Source organism: Periplaneta americana, chromosome 9, assembly GCF_040183065.1.
Source record: "Periplaneta americana isolate PAMFEO1 chromosome 9, P.americana_PAMFEO1_priV1, whole genome shotgun sequence".
In the NCBI taxonomy this organism is placed as follows: Eukaryota; Metazoa; Arthropoda; class Insecta; order Blattodea; family Blattidae; genus Periplaneta; species Periplaneta americana.
Window position 1 is genome coordinate 56,614,534 of NC_091125.1, and position 22,232 is coordinate 56,636,765.

Sequence of the window (22,232 nt, forward strand, 5' to 3'; positions counted from 1 at the left end):
AGGGAATTGAGTTAATATCACAATAACATAAAGTGAAATGAATAGAAGCAACAATTACATGTACTGGAATACCTGAACAATTGTATTTGTAAACAATAGTGACAATAAACTTCTGAAAATCTGAAACAGTTTGTCACAGAAAAAATCTGACTATTCCAAACATTTAGGGCATACAAGAATATCTTTATAAGAGGCAGTGAGGCCCACACAAACTTCATGGACCCACGATAAACATAATCCACACTGTCTCATATCCAATGCTTCAGCTGATTGACAGACAAAACAGTACCAATCCTTATTAACATCATGTCTCGACATGACATGTCTCTTTTTCAAGCCAACTCTTCTCGTTTCCTCAATACTTTCCTCCTTAGTGTTTTTCCTTTTAGGGGTTGGATTCTTATTTCCCATTCCTTTATTATTGTCTTTCTTATATCTTTCTTCTTCGCTCTCTTTGGTTACTTTCACAAAGCATTCCTTTGTAAGTGTGACTGCTTTATAATTTAATGCTTTTTTACGGATTACCTGTTTCTCGCATGCTACTTTCTTCGGTGTGCTCAGAATAGTTGCGAATGGGCTTGTTATCTTACCAGTATTTTTGATTTGTACTCCACTTGTGCTGGCACCTGGTTGTCATCACTCTGGCTACTTTCTATTGTAGTTGATTGAGGTGTTGAAGGCTTGGAGCCAAATGCTTTATTTTCTATACCAAAGAAAGATGATTCAGTTGTAATTTGTGAATGAGTTGCTGCTGGTATTTCTGACTCCTGTTGTTCCAGTGAATGTTCAGTGACCAAACTTGGAGCAAAGACTGTTTCTCGTATAACATCTGGCGCAAAAAGATAGATACCAGTGGCTCGGAAACCATTGGAGACATTTTGTACGGTCATGCATTTATTCCACACAGGTGTAAATATTGCTGAGAATCTCTCTTTATGTAGTCGCCTTTCAGGATGAAGCTCCCGGTATCTGAGCAATGTTTCATCCCAATAGTGTTCGAAAGATTTATAGACTGTTTTATCAAGTGGTTGCAGTTCACAAACACATAAGAGTAAATGTAATGTCTGCGAACATAGTAGTAATCTGTACTTAAATTATTTATATAGCCTACTTTAATTGTATCCCTAGATATTATTATTATTATTATTATTATTATTATTATTATTATTATTATTATTATTATTATTATTATTATTATTAAAACATTTGCAATCTGAAGTGGAAGTTCATACTCAACAATGTAATTAACTTATTTAATCGTCTTGTAAATTTTAATAGTTGTCGGGAAATAAGGCCCGGGCCTTATTTACCTGTTGTTGCCTGGGCCTTATTGCACGATCACAGACCTAGTATGATTTTGAGGGTATATCTGGTCATGGAGATTTGGAAAAATTATTTTGAACCTGTATCTGAAACGATGAAATATCTCTCAAACATAACATGCAATAACATTTTCAATATTCTGAGCATTGAAATATATTATTACATTTAACTTTACTTCCAATATTATAGTTTTGTCTCCTCAACAATGTTTCGGCGCGCTTTCTTCTTGTTACTGCATTACTACCAACATAAGCTGCGCGCAAATTATTAGGCAGATCTAATTTTAGTTCCCCAACATGACTACAGAGTGATCACTCTTCCTCTTAGCCTTGATCCGCGAATTTCAAAGTTGGGCTTATTTCTCAATGGACTTTATTACCCACTGGGACCTTATCTTTTCATCTCCTTTTAGAGTGACACATCTTGTCATTCTCTTGCTTGTTACTACGAAACAATTTCAAGTACCTGTTCGGATTTGTCGTTCTTTTAACGTGTTCATACCATTATTCTTTTCTTTGTATTATTAACTCCTTAGATTTCATTTAGTTATTATTTTATTTTACAAATGAAAGGAATTTGAGCAGATTTAATAGATAAAAAGACTATAAGAAAGTTCACGAACATCTAAAATTATTGGCATAGATGACTAATGAAATTTGTGAAATATTGTGCATTGAGCAGGAAAAGGTTTCTATGGTTTCTCTGGTTTCCTTTGCACGATAATGTATTGTGTTTCTATAGCATTTTCAACTTTTTCCTTTCCACAATAATGTATTGTGTTTCTATAGCATTTTCAACTTTTTTCTTTCCACAATAATATATTGTGTTTCTATAGCATTTTCAACTTTTTCCTTTCCAAAATAATGTATTGTTTTTCTACAGTATTTTCAACCTTTTCCTTTCCACAATAATGTATTGTTTTTCTATAGTATTTTCAACTTTTTATTTTCCAAAATAATGCATTGTTTTCATAGTATTTTCAACTTTTTCCTTCCTACAATAATGTATTATGTTTCTATGGTTTCTACAACTTTCCAAATCCGGAGTATTTTCATTACTTCTTCCACTGCAGTATTTTCTAAATTATTATGAGTGATGAAATTAGATACACACAAACAGAAGGAGGACGCCGTAAACTTATATACAATGGGTTCATGGTTACCAAACATAGGACCGTCAAAAGTGGCGTAGTGTGACGTTATGATTTATGTGGTGAATGTAACTGATTGCTAACAATAACGAATGATGCGACCAGAATCATAAAAGAACCTTCAGATCATCCCAGTCATATTGCTGATTGGAGAAGAATCGACGCCAAAGAGTGTATGGTGTCTATGAAGGAAACATCAAGTATTTCAAGAGAACCAATTTCCTACATTCTTCAAAATAAATTCCAGAAATTGTGAAGGAAATGTCAAACTACCAAAAAATCAACCATTAAAAGGACATTGCGCCTCACCAGGTGAGAACATCCGCCTCCATAACCGAAAACGATCAACTAAATGAACGTCATAGACGAAAGTTATACCAAAAATTCCTGCATTATTAACCAGATAGTGAGGAAAAATTTTAATTTTTTCAACCTACAGACATCTAAATGGGATATCAAGAAGCCATTATTGGATAATGGATGGGGCATATAAATCTGCGCCAAGAATCCTGCTATAGCTTTACACTATACATGTGAACATTCGAAATCAGTGGTTCTCTGTTATAGGCCTACTGATACTGATGGAAAGAAAGAGCAGAAATTCTCGCGTTGTCTTAAATTACGAACAATATAGGGAGGAAGGAAACATTCTGGATTATCTTCGGGTATTGGTCCATCATATAGCAGCAAACTTAAAGTAATATAATATGAAATTTACTATGTGACTAAGCAAATTATTGCTAATTAATTAAATAAGAAATCAATTTCACCAATTCGAATTATGACCAATGAAGCACTTATGATCAATTAAAATTGTTACCAATAAATCAACTGTGACAAATATACACCTGCGGCGAATATGAAACTGTTACAAATTAAGTGTGACCAATTGTAACGTTGACGAACGAATTGTGACGAATTCCCCTAAACCCAATTATTGTTTGTGTAACTTAGGACTATGTCATTCTCACCCCTTCAAAATGTTTAATGTAATATAACATTCACAAATAAATAAAGTTAGGATAAAATCAAGTTTGAGCTCTTAAGTACAATAAAATTGGTTCTCCATGCAAATTGCAAGAAAAAAAAAAAGGGATTTCTAAATTACCGTTAAACATGTATTTGAGTAGCCTTTTGTTAGGTTTACGAGCACACATACTCGGCATGGTTTTCATTCCTGATTTACTACCTATCACATGTAGATCAAATACAAAATATGCCTTTGACTTCTTTACGATGCTAAATTTATATTGGAAGGGAAGATGAGTTCTTCCTTACAAGCTTTAAAATAATTATACTAGAATATCCAGTTCTTAGTAGTTCTTAGCGAATTTGACTTATTACCTAACTTAGTTTCTGTTTTGACTACGCTACTATGCCGTAAAAGAAGAATATGTTCCCAACAAGAACGCTGGATTTAATAATGGTAATCAATTCAACAAAACAAATAACACTTCCGCGAACCGAACAGCAAGACAATTATACAATGTCTCAACAATGTTTTGTTGTCGTTGGGTTGACGATACTATTATCTCTTCTGTTATCTGTTTTTGTTGCACTTATTCACACTATTAAATCTGTCGTTCTTGCTGGAATACCCTTCAGTTTTCTCGCTCTCCAGAACAATTTACGTAAATGGACTTGGCATGTTTGTCAATTCGGTATCCAACTGTGACTTCAAGAGTTATTAAACTGTCTACTCTAATAAGATGTTACGCATCTAATATATCTCCATTAACGCAAGTAGAATTGTTCTATTATTGGTATAATGCAATATTTCACGCGTTATATTTCGATGCTGTTTCTTGCGTCTTAGAGTTAGTATTAGCAGCTATTTACTTGTAGGTTACTTGCTCTTACATTGATTATCATTGCTCAGACTTTCAAAGGAAGTTTCGACTTAAGATTGTAGAAAGTTATCTCGTTAGTTAATTTTAAGAGAGAAGAAACCGAAAATGTAAAAATGAAGAGAAGGAAGAATGTCGCAAAGTAGGCCTACTAGCCATTGAGACAACTTTCTCATTTGGAAGGACCATATAGCTCCTTGATCATCGCTCAGCAAATTGATCTCTCTCAATTTACGGGACTCAAACTCGAGACAGATATTCTCATACCACTATTGTTCCATTATCTCCGGATGACAAACTCTTCGTCTTTCAATAGCTTTCGAGAAATAATTTAATGCTAAATAAAGAATAACAACTGCAACAAACTCACATTTCTCGAAGATTTCAAGGAGGTAGTGTAAAATAAATCCGTCCCTTCCATTGTTTGTGTTGATGATGGCAGGTCCTGGCGATAAGTGCTGCCAACCTAGTGGTGGTGAACGTGACTGTGGCACTCTTCTTATCTACTCTCGTCATCGCTGAAGCGTACAAACCTAACGCCAATTCCTCGGACCATGAAAGCAACTCTACACTTGAGGATGGCCTCCGGATGGACGCCACACAGGCGTCCTGGTTTGGTAAGAATAAAGAACATTGGTATCGTATAATCTTCTCCATATCTCGTAGGCTTCACAAAGTGACTCGTATAACTTCTCATGAGCATAGGGCTCGAAATAAGACAGTTACTTTAGGGGCTCCAAATTACAGTTTCTCATCATTCCCATAATTCATTTTTCCCAGATTTCTTTAGGACGTCCTCTAATCCTCCTTCCAGACAGTGACCATTCCAAGATCCTCCGTGGCCATGTGTCTTCGTTCATACGCCTTTCACACCACATCACTGCAGTACTCTTTCTTCAGTGCTCTTTCCACAGTATCGACCGGTTTCATTCGCTCTCTTATTTCCTCATTTTCTATTCCTTTGAGCCTGCGATCCCAGCAATAAATCTTATTCAGATAAATTGGAATAACATATTATTTGTAACTGTTCATTTACTTCGAAAATTGTTGTAGACGAAAATCACACTCAATGTACTTGCTCCTGAATAATTCCAATTTAATTTGAAGTTGAGCCTGTCTATATAAACAACAAATTACACCACTCGCCGAAAATAAGAAATAATGACCGTTATAATTCTTCTCCTTTACTTAAAATACTTGTTCAGAATATTAACCGGTATTAAAGTTTACTAGCAACATTAAATGGTAGCATAGTTGAATGCCACCCCATTATTTAGTATAAAACAGATATGAAAGAAATGAAAAATACTGAATCTATATGCAAGGGCACTATAGCTCAACATTTATTTTAGATAACAGCGCTACCACTTGAACTCAGAGCCAACTTCCAGCTTGGTAACCACAAGGTTATCAAGGAAAACTAACTCCGTGGTAAATGATTTCGTTTTTACTGTCGAACACTTAACAAAGAAGTTTTTTGTGCATTTCCCGATTGATTTCGACTTTGTTGGAACCCACAACAATTTATATTTGTTTATTTTCTACATGTGCTGCGGAGAGCAGGTTACACATAGAAAGATTCGGACCAGATGATATTTCGAAATGATATATTCTCAATTTTCCCTACCATTCTCCACAATGGTTATCGTAATTTCTTCAGTTATCAAAGATTAAGAGTGGTGTAATACCGGACTTGGCTATAGGTTTAGGCTGTAATCATCTATATTGGTGAGAAAAGCACCTCTTAAGTATATGGAAATAATTCATTTGATTGAGTCAACACTTCTACTAATTTTTCCGGATGGAAACCTTATGTAGTTTTGCTAGTATAACATAGGAATACAAAATTAAAACAAGGTTTCTTAACAAATTAGTGCAAACAGTAAAGCATGCACAGTTAGTATAGAGATAAAATTACTTAACTGGACCACATCACACAGCATAATACTCATATCTCAAGTGCAAATTGCTATGAATTATCCATACTAGTCATACGCTCAATATCAAAACTCTAAATAAAACTGATCTCGGAGAGAAAGGGTATGACGAACAAATACCAATCGTAAATAATACATGATGAAAGAGGAAGTAAATAAGATAGCATAATCGAATACCGTTAATTATCTTTTACCGTAAAGATATGCAATGTGTGATTTAAGATCAGATTGCTATAATTTTTTTACACATTTTAGCCTACAAGTCCAAAAAGAAAGACTAGTTATTTTCATAATTCATTGAATTGAGAAACCATTGCAGAAGCCACTAGACTGATCGAGGCTGGTGTTAGTGATGATGATATTGTTTGATTCATCAGGAAGCCTACCTTTCTTCTGCCAGCCGCTGGGGAGTCTCGCGTCCGGACCAATCATCCAGCTCCTAGGCCGCAGAAGATCTCTGACTCTGATCAATATCCCCTACTTCTTGGGCTGCATCTTGGTCGGCACGGCCCCCTCGGTCACCATGCTCTTCGTGGCGAACGTGGTGTTAGGCACGACCGTGGGCTTCACAGAAGCTCCCATGAACAGTTACTTCGGCGAAGTTTCCCAACCGGAATTACGCAGCATGCTGGCGAGCAGTGCCGCCATCTTCTACCACATCGGCATGTTCGTACTGTTCCTGCTGGGGGGTCTCACCGACTGGCGCACAACGGCGCTCATCCTCTCTGCTCTGCCTCTGATCACCATTCTCGTGCTCTGCAAAGTGAGTTACAAGCTTTCAAATGCAGGTCTTGGTATCGCATCCAACACATAAGTTCCACTTTATCTTGCCTTATCTGATAATAGAGTGGATAGGTATCTTCTCTAAACGTTGTATGTTTCTGCCGCTATTATATAGTTAAAGAAAAAAAAAAGAGTCTTTCTATCATTTCTAACATCGTGAATGTCCTAAACTTAAAAATGCCAGCACATAAAACAGTAATGATTTTATTAGGTTTGCTACAAAATTTGAAATTTTCAAGCCATGCTCCTATGGTCAAATTTTAGGATACATCTGGGCCAGAGATTTTACAAAAGAAATAGGAGTCTTTCTCCAGAAAAAATTTAAAATTCAAAACAATTTAGGAATAGACCCATCTTCGGTTCACGATTACGGGGTTTCATTCAGATAGTTTGAGGAAAATGGTTCTGTTGCTGTTAAAAAAAATTAAGACAAAAAATGTATTCAATAATATCACTGCTACTCAGGTGCTTCAGACAAGTAATGAAATAAATATAAATAGCCTAATTATTATTAAATTATATTAGTGGTGTTAGGTATTCAGGAATTTTAAAATGAGTTATAGATCAGTTTCGAGAACTGTAAGGAAACATCTTAGTAGGCTATGTACTCACATAAACTAAAATTAGTGTTCGCACTCAAAGAAAGTGACAAGAAGTAAATACATGATCTTGTTATATTTGTGCTCGTAAAGATTCACTTAATAATCATTGACTGGACAAAGCTTTTGGATAGACGAAGCACATTTTTTCTTATTTTTAGTAGGTTATTTTACGACACCTTATCAACATCTTAGGTTATTTACCGTCTGAATGAGATGAAGGTGATAATGCCGGTGAAATGAGTCCGGGATCCACCACCGAAAGTTATATTATTTTCCGTTGTAGCCTTAGCATGAAGAGCACGAAGATGCGTAATACCTAAACAGGTTTGTTGCGGTAGGACATTAACAAGTTGTGTATGGTATAGGCATCTCTGAGGACAGTCGCTTACGACTCTCCTTGGGACTTACTGTCATAGCAACGCTAACAATAGCTTCGATTTCGAGAACACGTCTACATCCACCAATACGTGGAATGTTAACAGATTCACTTTCTTTACAAATGTTACACTATAACATTACCGACTCGTAATTCGGAGCTCTCTGAACACCGTACTTATACGACGTTGAATTGATGTTACACTTCCAAATTCTGTAAAACACAACACACACTTAGCTCGTTTCCTTGCAGTAAATAGCATCTTGTTTATTCAGTCGTTGCTAAGTGATAATTTCATTTTGTTCATAACAAGAATCATACAAAACTCCTACAGTATGTCTTGACAACATATTGAAACTGAAATAACTTTTGCATCATTCATGATATACTAATTTTATAGCGATTTTATTTGATATCTTCCCAAACGGATCAGATTGCACATTCAAGGAACTATCAAACTTTCACATAGAATGATAAAATACACTTCTACTTTTCAAACATCCTCACAAGATTTTCGTGCGAACAAATAGAGAAACAGTATTCAGCAGTTCAGTGCACCGTGTCCGTGTCCAATGGAAAGTCCTACTCAAGAACTCCTCCGACATAGACAGCAAAGAGTTAATACTTGGCGATATTTTTTAGGTACCTGAGTCTCCGATCTGGCTGGTAGCACAGGGACGAATAAAGGATGCAGAAGCCGCCTTATGTTGGCTCCGAGGATGGGTGGAACCCAGTGCTGTGCAAGACGAATTGGAAGCACTGATAAAATATTACAAGAATATAGTAGCATTATCCAATCAGGACAATGAGGAAGTGAAGAAATGTACTTCCGACGTCAGTCCCGAGTTGGCAGGTCTTTTGCCGAGCAATGAACTTCAGGTGTCAGCGGACGAGAAGAAGAAATCTGAAAGGAAATCTGATGGGCGAAAGTCGAGCAGGAGTGTTGGAAGTAAGGTCCTGGAGATGGGCAAGTTAATTCTACAGCCCGAGTCTCTTCGACCTCTGACACTAGTTTTCATGTACTTCGCTTTCTACGGATTCGGAGGCATGTCTTCCATCAGGCCATTCCTAGTCATGGTCCTAGACGGATTCTGCTTACCGATTGAAACAAAATGGGCAATAGTAAGTAAAAACATAATTTTATATTTTTCAGAAACTTTTCTTCTTCATTATAGGCATTCGACGTATTTTGAAACATGTTTAACTCCAAATAGACCTACTTCCAAATAAGAATGGATTTAGCCTGTAAGTTCAGAAGTCAGAAAAAGATTTCAAGACCAATAATTCTATCAGTTGTGCATGCGCTTGTGGAATTTTTTTGTTCGTAAATGTCGCGTGACTGCCTTCTTAAAGTTATTTGCGGCTTGTTAGAAGTTACCACCACCAGTGACACGACCAACATTTCAAAAAAAAATTTGCTGGAGGTGAAAAGTCTCTATGCTCAAAATAAGATTATTCTTTTTTTAAATAAAAGCTATAGTAGCATATAAAAGTGAATGGTCTCCTAAGCGCTAGCAATCTGCATAAATTAGGAAAATTTCCTTTTAGAGTTTAAATTCAATGGAAAGAGAAGGTCAAAGCTCTTACTGATATGGGATTATAGATGTTGAGTATTCGTACCCGACATAAAAGTACGAAAAGTATATTATAATTAATTTAACAAAATAATCTTGAAGTAGACTAAATATGAAAAAAGAAAAATTTAAAGTTAATGGTTGCAAACACAAAGGTTTACTGTATTTATTATTATTATTATTATTATTATTATTATTATTATTATTATTATATTATGTTGAAGGAGAATGATATTAATTAGTTAGGATAATAAATGGTATTAGCTTAGCAAACGTAGAATTAGTACTATACTGTATTTTCAATAACAACAACAACAACAAATAAAAAATAAAATTAAAAAAAATGTTAAACAGATGCTTAGTATATAATTACAGGTTGCCATATTTATTATTCATTTGCAATCATTATATTGTGGGTGATGGCGGATTAAGGACTGGAACACATCTAATCCGCCATAACGTGCATACTGAATGGTGTAATATTTTAATTAAAAAAGAAGATTAAAGTAGATAAAAAATTTATAAATATTGTTTTGGTGAAATCGAGGCAGTAATAGAGGAACATCTGAAGTATGGTAGTAATTGCTTAATATTTTGCTGGTCTCTTTGACTTTGAATTGTACTGAAGAAGTAAGTGTGTTTTCTAGCCTATTTTCGGTGCACTTAAGCGGTTAAGAGAATAACTGAACTGCGAATTACATCAATGTAACAGTAAGTAGGTACAAGATTAGGAATCTACAACAAAATAAAAAAAATGCTAGATTACCTAATGATATTGTCACCGACTCAGAAAGAGGAATGATTTTCACACAAAATACTGTAGTTATTTTATAAATGAACAGAACATAAACTTTTAAAAATTGTTCCATTACAGGTACGTATAACTATTTCGTAAGAGAGATAGATAGCTGAAATTCTCTTTAAAAATATTATGTAGGCCTAGTCTATATTAATAATATCGAAATAATTGATTTCAAGGCTAGAGTAATAATAATAATAATAATTACGATATTTTGGTTCGTTTTTTTATAATTTCTCTCAAACCTACATATACACAAGTGTCTCGCACTTCAAATTAAGATCACTGTTTTAAAACAACTTTTTCATGTCGATAATTTGTAGCGAATGATGACTGTGATAATTCTGTGATGTTTGGTGAAAACATGATAACTCCAGAAAACCTGTTTTTAGATAACAAATATTTTTACATTCACTTTTCCTATAGAAATCATAGTTCTAGTTACATATAAATGTGAATGAAATAACATAAGATTAAATGGAGATATAATGGCTATACCAAACAAAAATTACTGTATAAAGGGGTGCGCTTTCAGCTAACAAAAAAGGTCATTTCTGGAGTTATCATGTTCTGACCAAACACCACAGAATTAATAACGATCAAACGAAAACGAGATATCAATTAGAACTTTTAAAATATTTCAGTATTTTCTCGTTTTTAGTTTACTTACGGGGTTAGAAGACTGATTCTTGTGTACAAATACAAGGTGAGTCAGGAGGAAATGTACATGGTTTGAGGGTTGATAATATTGGTGATTCTGAACAAAAAAGTTTACACGAACATATGTCCTGTTCTTAACGGTTTCGGAGAAAACTATGAAAACAATAAGGAACGGGTAAAGTGCAGGTGATAGTAAATTAAAACATTGTTCCTTATGTCCTGTTTAATTGTATAGTTTTCTTTACAGAACATGTTCAAAAAGTCCACCGTCAATTTCAATGCACCCTGCATCTTTTATAGGCAGCTGCTGTGTTGCTGATCTGAGCCGATTCCGGCATTTCTTTACTTGAGCACAAGTATGATAAATGCGAGCGAAAAGTTCCTCCCTTGTTTCCACTTTGCGCTTGTAGACTTCGCTCTTAAGGCAACTCCATACACAATAATCCAATGGAGTAAGGTCGGGTGACCTCGGTGGGCAAGAAAAAGCTTTCACTGCGACCGAGCCAACGTCCAGGATACGTTTCATTGATCTTACTACAACCTAACGTCGTTTTGGTTGCGTTCGCATGTGAGTGCTGATGAAGGACATGAGACTGACGCCAGTGATTTTAAAACAACTGTATGTTAGATACTGTTAAGAACAGAGCATATGTTCAGAATCACCAATATTATCACTCCTGGCAATATGTGAGCCTACCTTTCCTCCTGACTCACTCTGTATGATATCATGGGTCGAACCGCACTATGGGAAAGTGTATTTTCTGAAATTTCTGAGTACGTATAGTTACTCTCCAGCACGTGGTGAGTGCATATGCCGAGTACAGTATGTTCTTTTATTATTCTGCAGGTGGTACTTTCAGTAGCTGGGTTCCTGGGCAGTGTGTTGATGATCGCAATAGTAAGCAGGTTAGGGAAGCGACTGATCTCCCTGACCACTTCAGCTATATGCTCAGCGTGCTGTCTGCTGCTTGGACTCTACTCCTTCCTCTTTATTGTGCCGGCAACCCGCACGGGCAATCAGTCCTACCTGGTCGCGACGTGGCTGCCCGTCTTACTCTTCATCATTTTCTCTCTCATCAACAGCATGCAAGGGCAGGTTCCTTGGCTCTTGATTGCCGAAGCTTTCCCGTTCAGGTAAAGTATGAAACAACACCTGACAAAGTTTCCCCTATATTCAAAATGTAGGAAGTGACTCACTCTTTTTCAACAGTGAATTCGAATCTTGCCTAAGGAATACACATTTATTAATTTTTCTGTACTATCTAATGTGAAGTTCAGGCTTTAAAACACAAACTTCTCACCGTGAGTACATCTTATGCCAGACTCAGACAAAAATAAATTCACTTTACATACGTAGGGGAGAGTCGGGTAGTATCGGACAGTGCGTTTCTTTCATCTACCACCATATGGTAGTACCTGAATGACATGGTTACGTTTCTCTATGTGACATCACAGAAACGTAACCATGTCAATCAGGTACTATCATAGTGTGATAGATGAAAGAAACTCACTGTCCGATATTACCCGATGTCCGATACTACCCTACTCTCCCCTAAGTCCAGGCGGCTCAGGATTTGTTATGCGTTGTTATGAGTGGTCTAGCGCAGTAGTATTCAATCTTTTTTGCTAGTGTACTCCCCAAAAAAAAAACATTTTTTTTTTACCTTTGTAGCCCCAAACTGCTTTGTAATTATGTACGAAATAACAAAAGACTATGATTGATGTTGCATACATACAGTACCGTAGTTATTGAAGCAGGGAAAAACAAGAGTAAATGTAGAAGAAAACATATAAATGCAAAATTATCAACACGTATAATAAAATAAATATAACAGAATTTTTACATACCTAGTCAGTGGGATTCGTACCCCTTGTGACAACCCCTCGTACCTTTGGGGGTACGTGTACCATAGGTTGAATACCATTGGACTCTAGCGGATGTCATGCTATTCGATAAATCGTACTTTCTTGTGTTCAACCCCTGTCTTAACTTGAGTCTGTCTGGAACAGAAGTAAAGCTGAGACAGCCACATCGTAGATTTACGGCACCCTGTCCCTGATGGAGGGCGTCAGGCTAAGTTTGTCTGGCAATATTTGCCCACGTTGAATTAGATAATGAATAATAATTATTAAAGAAAATACTATCCTCTCGAAGTTGATAGGTAGATAAAAGAGCTACTGAGATGACATCCTGAAGTGGCGTTAAAACATTAGTCGGTATTTTGTAATTTAGTAAACAAGATAAAAATAAGCCATGTATCATGGTTACAAATAATGGCATAGCCTACTTAATACACAATATCGCCTTTTCCCTTACCGCTTATTGCCAACAACAAACAATATAATTGCCAATAAATTTATTCAATCACCACCAATTAAAGATTGTGATTCCAAAACGCGTTCAGTTCATTTTTATGAAAGGATTGAGCTACTTTTTTATTTGTTGATATAGGAACTGAGTGAGATTTGAAGTGACATGCACAATAATACAATCTTTTAGACAAGGATTGACGTTGTTTTGGAAGAAAAGGTTAAAATATAACGATAGAAGTCTCAAACATAATCATATACAGAGTGTTTCAAAAGTGATGGTCAAAAATTTATAGGCGAGAAGTAAAAACAAAGAGAAGCAAAAAAAGTTCCAATAAACATGTGTCGGTAAATTAACCGTTTACAAAAAATGTCATTTTGCGCTGGTTGGGGTCCGCTGAATAATAAGTACCAATTCCAAAAAAAAAAAAAAAAAAAAAAAAAAAAAAAAAAAAATCAGGGAGATTTTTATTTAATTAATCAATCGATCACGAGACAGTGAAATGCATAATTCTGGCTTCAACACCACAGAAATGTGATTAGACATACACAAAATAAACTTTCTTGTTTGAACAACAGTGAAGTTTGTGGTTTAACAAGGTACAGTACAGTATGAACATGTTAACTGAAGAATTTTACAGCAGGTGTTCAAAATGCTGACCATGCACTTGAATGCATCTGTCTAGTCTTCTCCTCAAAGACCCAAGAATGCGCTCGCGCAATCCTGGGTCATTATTCATTTGCTGGAAGGTATCTAAAATCCGATGTTGCAATTCTTCAGTTGTGGTGATGTCTGCTGTGTAAACTAGGCTTTTTGCATAACCCCATACACAAGAATCCAAAGGATTTAAATCTGGTGATTTAAATGCAGGTCCTCCTCTACCTATTCACCTTTCACCATATCGTCTGTTTAGATGTCGTCTCACATTTAGAAATAAATGTGATGGGGAAAGTGCGACATACATACGAAGCAATATCTCGTAAACTGTTAATTTGCGGATCTATGTTTACTGGAACTTTTTTTTGCATCTCTTCGTTTTTACTTTTATTCCTAAATTTTTATCATCACTTTTGAAACACCCTGTAAATCTTTATCGATATTCAAAAGCCACGAATGCTGAGAAATATTGTTAACTTAAATGATGTACTAAATTAGTTAAATGAACGATTTCGCAGGACGAGAGGCGTTGCTGGTGGCATGGCGGCCGCCTCCTTTTACATCATATCCTTCTTGGCTGCCAAGACTTTCCTGAGCATGGAAAACGTTTTCCAACTGTACGGATCATTCTGGTTCTTCGGCGCCATCAACGGCATCTGCTTCGTGTACTTATACTTCCAGCTGCCCGAGACGGAGGGAAAGACCCTTGAGGAAGTCGAGCGCCTCTTCGCCAGCAACAAGCGACGCAGCAAATGAACAAATGTCCGTCCGTGTTAATACGTACAAGTGACCGGCTACTTTCGTCTGCAGGCTCGGACGTTACTAGCATCTCATTTTGTTCATCTTTTCTATTATAAACATAATTTCGCACAAGACTCGTTCGACCAGTGACAAACAATAATGACTCTTGGAAGGAAAGTTGTGTTATTTAAGGAAAACTAATGATTTCGAAATCTCAAATTAGAAAAAGAAATGTATTGTAACTAACATTTTCTTTTCTTTCAGTACGAGATGTGTTGTTTTTTATTGATACTTTCTTCACCTTCCCGTTTAGTTTATCTATTTTTCCTCTCCTTCACCTTAAATTCCTATTCTCTCTACCCATCGGTTGCCGCCACTTTTGCAATAGTCGGGGCACTGCTTGACTTTGATCTGAACTCTCGCTTAGAGTAGTCGTCCTTCTCGGAGATCTCCTGTTGGTATTCCCGGACCTTCACAACTTTCCTCTTTATTATGATTTCAATAGTAATGTTACAACATGTGATATTTATTAAATAGTTTGTATAAGACAATAATTATTGTTTGATATTGGAAGTAACGACATCTGGACCTATTTTATGCGTTGTCATAATTTTTTTAACAAATACAATAATTATTTTGAATGTGTATAGGAGTCAGTGGCTTTGTAAAGGTTGTAATCATTATTTACACTGAAGTGTTTACTATACACTCCGTTTCTGAAATCTGTAGAGTATAGGAGACGAAACAAATTCTTTGCGCAAGTGGTGAGTGGAGGGGGCCAGTCCAATGACCGCTCTGAGGGAAATGAAGAGAGTCTAAAACCTTCTGTGCATCTTAACCCTTAGCGGCCGTGAGACGATGCAGTTCGCAGTACACTACTGCACTGATAGACTCCGTCCTTTCGCTTGTCATCGGCTCTACCTAAATGCGTCGACTTACTTCACAGAATCCAGAAACGGAATGTAGAAGGTATGGCTGCGCCTCCTTCATTAAATGTATTATGAATTGTAATACATCTATTCATTGCAGTACTATCACTACAATTTTAGTTTTTAATAGATGAAATTAATTTTAACCCATAAGTGACACCAATAAGCCATCACTCATGAGGCAACAAAGCCAGGAGATGAGATAATGGAGTAGGGTGGCTAGTTCCTTCCCCCCACCATTGCATACATCGCTGACTAGTAGTGTATTACACTAATCAGACTTCAGATGTATACAAACAATTGTGCTTCCTCTGACACATATCGTCGAGTGAGATGTACTGCCTGATAATAGATTAGACCTTACATATCAACCTTATTCAAAGATATTAATGATGCAAAGATTTCTAATCAAAAACGGAAGTAACAACTATGAAAAAGAACAGTTCGTTAGAAGTAGAACTGTGTCAGGGAAGTGAGAATACTAGTAAAATTACAATACTTCAGGTCCTACTTAAAATATCAAATTTCTTGTATGAAACAGGATGTTGGACACTCACGGCCAGGAAAAATATTGAAGTGTTTGAAATGTTAGTTTTAAGATCACGCCCATAGTATAAACTGGAAGATGACTTGAGACCTTAAGATACGGTATAGTAAAATATTTAATGAGCAACTAAGCACATTTATTAATTAAACAATAGCAGAGAAATTGTACAGGGACATCATTTTATTTTTACTAACATTTTTAATATTAACCTGTCTATACCTTTAGAGAATCGGGAACACCGCTTGCTCCCCCCTCCAAGACTGGAGTTTGATGATATTGGCGTAAAACACAAATCACTCTACTAGGTATAGGAAGGAAGAAAAGTAGTTCATCCATTTACGTAAACTAGGAAATATCGCGATTTTGAGTTTGATAATTTTCATTAGGTTTTTCTTTAATCAAAGTACAGTACTGTATTAAGAATAAGTGTTTTTACTCACGAAGTGAGTTATCCATGCGAACGTATTCATTATCCAGTGTATATTATACTGTCTACAGCACATTAGCGTACAATATAGAGAAAGAAGTTAAATTGAAAAATAATCATAATATGAATATTTAAACACAATTTTGAAAATGGTGGCCGTTCATTTCGATACAGGCTTCAGTTCTTTTGTGCATATTATCGCACTATAGACTATTGCATCTAATTCCAATTGCCAGTTTCGTCCTTTGTACTAGTAACTCATGTTGAAATAATTCTGTACCTACTCTACGTACTGTAAATTCAATCTTCACTTCTGCCCGACCCGAAAATATAAAATTACTCAGACATGCTATCTACTGTCCGTCCAAGTGGTTATGCCGCAAGATTGTAGAAAGGGAGGAAATCCCGTGACAGTTAATTACTTAACGAGGCCCTTTTATTTAAGTTAAATTAAACAGCTGTATAATATTAAGTAAACTTCCAATTCCTAAGAGAAATTAATGTTTTCAGAAAAGAGCTAAGACAGCCCAGCTATTACAGAGGGGTGAGCAGAAGCAGGTGCGAGAAATCGGGATGCGACGTAGGCAAACGGACAGTACCTGTGCGAAAATATGATTCAATATTGAAAGCTCTTTCGTCACTGGAAAACGCGAACATATTTCTGGAACGTACTATACTCAGTAACTCAGTACTGCTTACTATCTGCGGTCTTGGTTCTGTGTGGAGTTGGAACTTCCTTAGTAGAAGGGGTGGGAGTGAAGTACATTCAAAAACTCAGGTACAATAAAAATTGAAGTAAAAATAAAATGATGTCCCTGTACAAGTATTCAAGAAAAATGAAAGAATCTCACATTTCGTAAAAAGTCACTCACATTCATATTGAGAAGACGAAAAAGTAGAGGAAGACTGACGTTTAAGTCAGAAAAACAGTTTGTACTGAAGACGGAAAAGACCAACCAACTTATTTTTGAAGGTAGAGATGTAGTCCAGCAGAAAAAACGTATGGTAGAGAATTCGTATTATCAACTAAGCCACACGCCTTTTATAATCTTATCCAAAACTACAGTGCAAAATGTCTGTCTATTACTAGTACAGATCTTGCTTCATGTTTATGTTCTTTTGTCTTTCAATAATCCGTAATAAGTAGAAGGACCACTGCTTACGACACAAAATCTACATAACATACCGGAGGGGGGAAGGAAATCTGTTCTTTGCTATTTGTACAGAAAAGTAAAATTTTGACTGAAAAGTAATTCCTTTTTTTACTCTGTTTCCTTAGTGAATACAGTTACTTTAATCCTACAGAGAAAAAAAAATATATAATAGTTGATTAAAAGGGTTATCAAGGGCTCAAAGGGAGGGACGTGCATTCCATCCTCACCTTCACTTAGTGCAACCTGTTTTAAAATTTATAGAATAAGGCTCATATCTTATGTCGAGGAAATGCAGTATATATGTTTATTAGTTTGTCCAGAAGCTAAGAGATGGTAAACCCAGCACTGGACTAACTTTATAGGAAACAACAATATTTCCAAGTGTTAAAGGTTGTAAGATGTGCACCATCAGAAATCAAGATCAAAGTTGAATAACAGCTAGTGACATGAAATTCATGTGCAACACTGCAGGTTACACACTTTTGGACAGAGAACGAAATTAATTAATTTTAGCAGAATTAAGAATGAACTCAATCCACACTTTTCTAGGAGAATATAGGAAAATGGAAGAATCCACTTTGACAGACACTCTGATTCTAGAAGGCTAAAACAAACCGTTTAACTTATAACCGACCAAATTGAAACAGATCACTGAAAAAAACCTCTGAAAAGGTGGCATGGCACAGATACTGTACATTGAGACCGAAATGATACCTTCTCGTACACGGAGACGTGTGAAGACATATTGTCTACACAATATCATTTGGAAGAATTATTACGAAGATAATAACTTCTCCGAGACGAAAGAGTGTGGAGACGTATTGCCTGCACAATATAATTGCAAAGTATTATTATTATTATTATTATTATTATTATTATTATTATTATTATTATTGTGTAAATAATAACTTCTCCGAAGTGGAGAGGTGTGGAGACGTACTGCCGGCACAACATTGAAAGTATAATTAGTATCTAAATTATAACTTTTCCAAAGTGGAGGGTTGTGAAGAAGTACTATGTGTAAAATATAATTTGCAACTGATAACTTCTCGAAAGTAGAAGGGTGTGAAGACACCATATAATATTATTTATTTTGTATCTCTTGCATTTTGTGCAGTACGATTATTTAGTCCTGACAGTCGCCGGAATGTGCGTCTGGGTCAGGCGAGTCCATTAATTACGCCAAGGGGTGTTTGGGTTAGTCAGTCGCTTGCCTTCAGAGCGATCTGATGTCATGTGTGCGGTATAGCGGTATGTTTCTAGTACAGTTAAGCTGTAATGCATTCCTTTACTGACCGCTCGCCCTTATCTCTACTCCGGAACTCTTCTCACTACTTCCTTTACTTCCCCTCTTTCGCGTCGTCGAGCTGTCAGGACTAAATAATCGGTCTGTACTTATCTACAAACCCCAATACTAATGAAAATAACACTATATCGCTGTCATCTCTATCTGGACTCGGAATACAGACGGAGTATATCTTAAAAACATGCAGGGTCGTCATTTTTAGTCTGATATTATCTTAAATAAGTTTGATCTAGAGCAGTGTTTCCCAATTGGTGGTACGCGAACCTCTGGGGGTCCGTGGAACAAATTTAGGGAGTCCGTGGCATTTTTTACATCTCATAATTTGTAACCCACTCAATTTTGTGAAACTAGCATTTTATAAGCTCTTCGACAGTACAAGCGAAAGAATGCCATGGTGTTAGCCAAAAAAATGGAAACAAACTGCAACTGTAAGTCTGCATTACCGCCAAAAGAGGTCACCTATCGGTCTAATATGCAACTAATTTTAGAAATTAATTTTTCTGTCCTGAATTGTCCTGAAGTCTGTTGGTGAATATTTAATTATGTCAACGTTGACGTCAATTCTGCAAACTGGCTAGTGTTCCTCAGGGCTCAGTTTTGGTTCCCGCACTTTATAATCCCTGCACGTCTGATCTACCTACTAATGGATCATCTCAAATTGCTCAATACGCAGACAATACAGTAATTTATTTCAGACATTTAAGTATTCTAATTTAAACAAATACAAAGTCATTTGCATAAATTAACTCAATGCTGTACAAAATGGAGAATTAAAATAAATGAAGACAAGTGAAGTGTAACAGTTTTTACAAAAAGAAGACCTTTAATACCACCTCCATTACAAATTAATAACAAAGATGTAACCTACCATATGCAACAAATACAGAATACTTCGAAATAAAACTTGATAGAAGATTAATATTGCAGTGTTATATCAGTTATATAAGACAAAGAACATTACAAAGAACACATCAATATCTCCTGCTTTCATCTCCGGTTTTCATCGAAGAGAGTAACTTGACAAATTCTGCGAAGTTAGTAGTCATTTGTAATATCTAAGTTTGAACGTTTCCAGTTCACATTGGGTGCCACATTCTTCTCGACCCTTGAATTCCAGAATGTTCTCAAAATTGTGTGAAGAAATTGAAAGCTGATATACGCAATTACATTTGCATGCAGAAGTACGTTGGTTATCCAGAGAAAAAAAATTACAGCGACTCTTTGAGTTAAATGATGAAGTTTTCTAAGCGATAATAAATTTCCGTGCGATTAGCTGAATAAATTCCGTTGGTTGTATATGGCAGCCTATTTAGCAGATATTTTTGCATATATGAACACACTCAGTATGAGTCTTCAAAGTAGTGGTATGAATATTTTTGACGTTAGAGAAAAGTTTGAGGCAGCAATATTATAAAATTTCGGCTGTGGGCAAGTCGACCTAAAGGTAGTATTTTCAGCACCTTCTCAACATTGAAGTCATTTCTGGAGTTCACTGATGAAGAATTGCCACAAGAAATTCAACATGTCATCATTGAGCATCTGAATGATTTAGCGACTAGCTTCAGAGATTATTTCCCTCCATCATATTCTTAAAAATCATGGATAAGAATCCTTTCGAGTATGGTGTGATTAGTTTTGGGTGAAGGTATTTTCTGAGTATAAGAAAATAGGTGAATAGGCATTGAAACACCTAGTTTCATTTTGTAGCTCATATCTTTGTAATCAAACATTATCAATACTTCGTTTCCTGAAAATAAACATAGAAATCACCTCGATGGTGAATTTGATTTAAGGCTAAAAGTAGCAAATATTGGAAGAATTGTCCGACACAAAAAGAGGTGTGATTTTTACCATGACATCTAGATTCAGATATATACTGTATGTTCAATTTAATTGCTACCTACTTCTGAACTACTACTTCTAGGCAGATACCAAAATTTGAAGGTGTGGGGAACGTAGCTAGCCTTACAAATGAAAAGAGGGTCCACAACTATGAAATATTTGGGAACTACTTGGTCTAAAGTACTGCTCGGAAAACAACACTTTTTACGCCTAATATTCAAGACGTAAAAGACAAATTTTAACGTAGGTTTAATAACAATTATGTAGTTTTAACAGAAAAAAATTTCAGAGGAACGAATTTTTGTTTGTATATTACAAAAAGAAGCGGGTTAGGTTGATTTTGAGCCTTTCTGTCTTAATGGTTTCATTTTAACTAACTATGTTACCATGGGATGCCCAGACACAATTTTTTCGCCAATTTTAAAGACTTTACGGAAGTCTTTGAAATTTCAGTACCGATTTTTCTAAGTTCATATTCAAGAACTGAAGCTCCTGCTGTATTTTAGAGCCATAGGCTTATTTCATTTGCATCTTGTAAATCTACGATATGTTATCTTTCGAAGAACATCATACTAAGGATTCCTATCGCCCTTAAAAACTCATCCGCTGGAACGAATTTGAACTTCTAAATATCGTGACCAATAGTAAGCTTGATGACCAGTATTGGTGTTAGGCCATCTTATGGGGAAAGTGTATGTGTAAACGGGGAAATTGTAATATCAAGAACAACTGTAATTTCTTTGCATGTGGTATGAGAAAACATGACTGTTGGAGAGACAAATTACGGAGAACAGTGTAACTTGCTTCCTTGTCGGTGGGTGTGTAGCCGAGACCACGCCCTTATCAAAGGACTTCGCCTAGTCATTGGGCTCTTTCTGGTATCCTTGTTTCTGTATACACATTTGATACACAATCTTGCCCTTGTGTCTATATATTGCACTTAATGAGATCGAACTGAAGGCCACGGTTTGTAATGTAAATGAAATAGGCATGGATGAAACAATTTCCATGTCGATCACTGATCACGTGATCACCAAGGCAACAACTATTAATATCATACTTGGTACCGATACCTGTATTACAGTTTCGATTCTCGATACAACTTTAAATTGTTTCTCTTTGTTGAAGAATTATTCTTTTACCGTTTCTCTACCCTTTCGGTTAAACCAATGTAGCAATGTCACCCGTACTTTTCCAATACCAGTTGCAGAAATTGTGTGTGGCAATGCATTGTCTACGGTTAATAACACAAAAACAATATATTCCA

General features: G+C 35.9%; 1 protein-coding gene across 1 annotated transcript in view; it reads left to right on the forward strand.

Moving 5' to 3' along the window:
- Positions 1 to 15,917, forward strand: part of LOC138705946 (facilitated trehalose transporter Tret1-like) — a 28,724-nt gene extending 12,807 nt beyond the window's left edge. Inside the window, exons 3-7 of the mRNA XM_069834755.1 lie at positions 4,763 to 4,937; positions 6,635 to 7,020; positions 8,661 to 9,140; positions 11,899 to 12,185; positions 14,538 to 15,917. Coding sequence (XP_069690856.1) covers positions 4,763 to 4,937; positions 6,635 to 7,020; positions 8,661 to 9,140; positions 11,899 to 12,185; positions 14,538 to 14,775 — 1,566 coding nt within the window. The 3' untranslated portion in view covers positions 14,776 to 15,917. The remainder of the gene's footprint in view (positions 1 to 4,762; positions 4,938 to 6,634; positions 7,021 to 8,660; positions 9,141 to 11,898; positions 12,186 to 14,537) is intronic.
- The last annotated feature ends 6,315 nt before the right edge of the window (positions 15,918 to 22,232 follow it).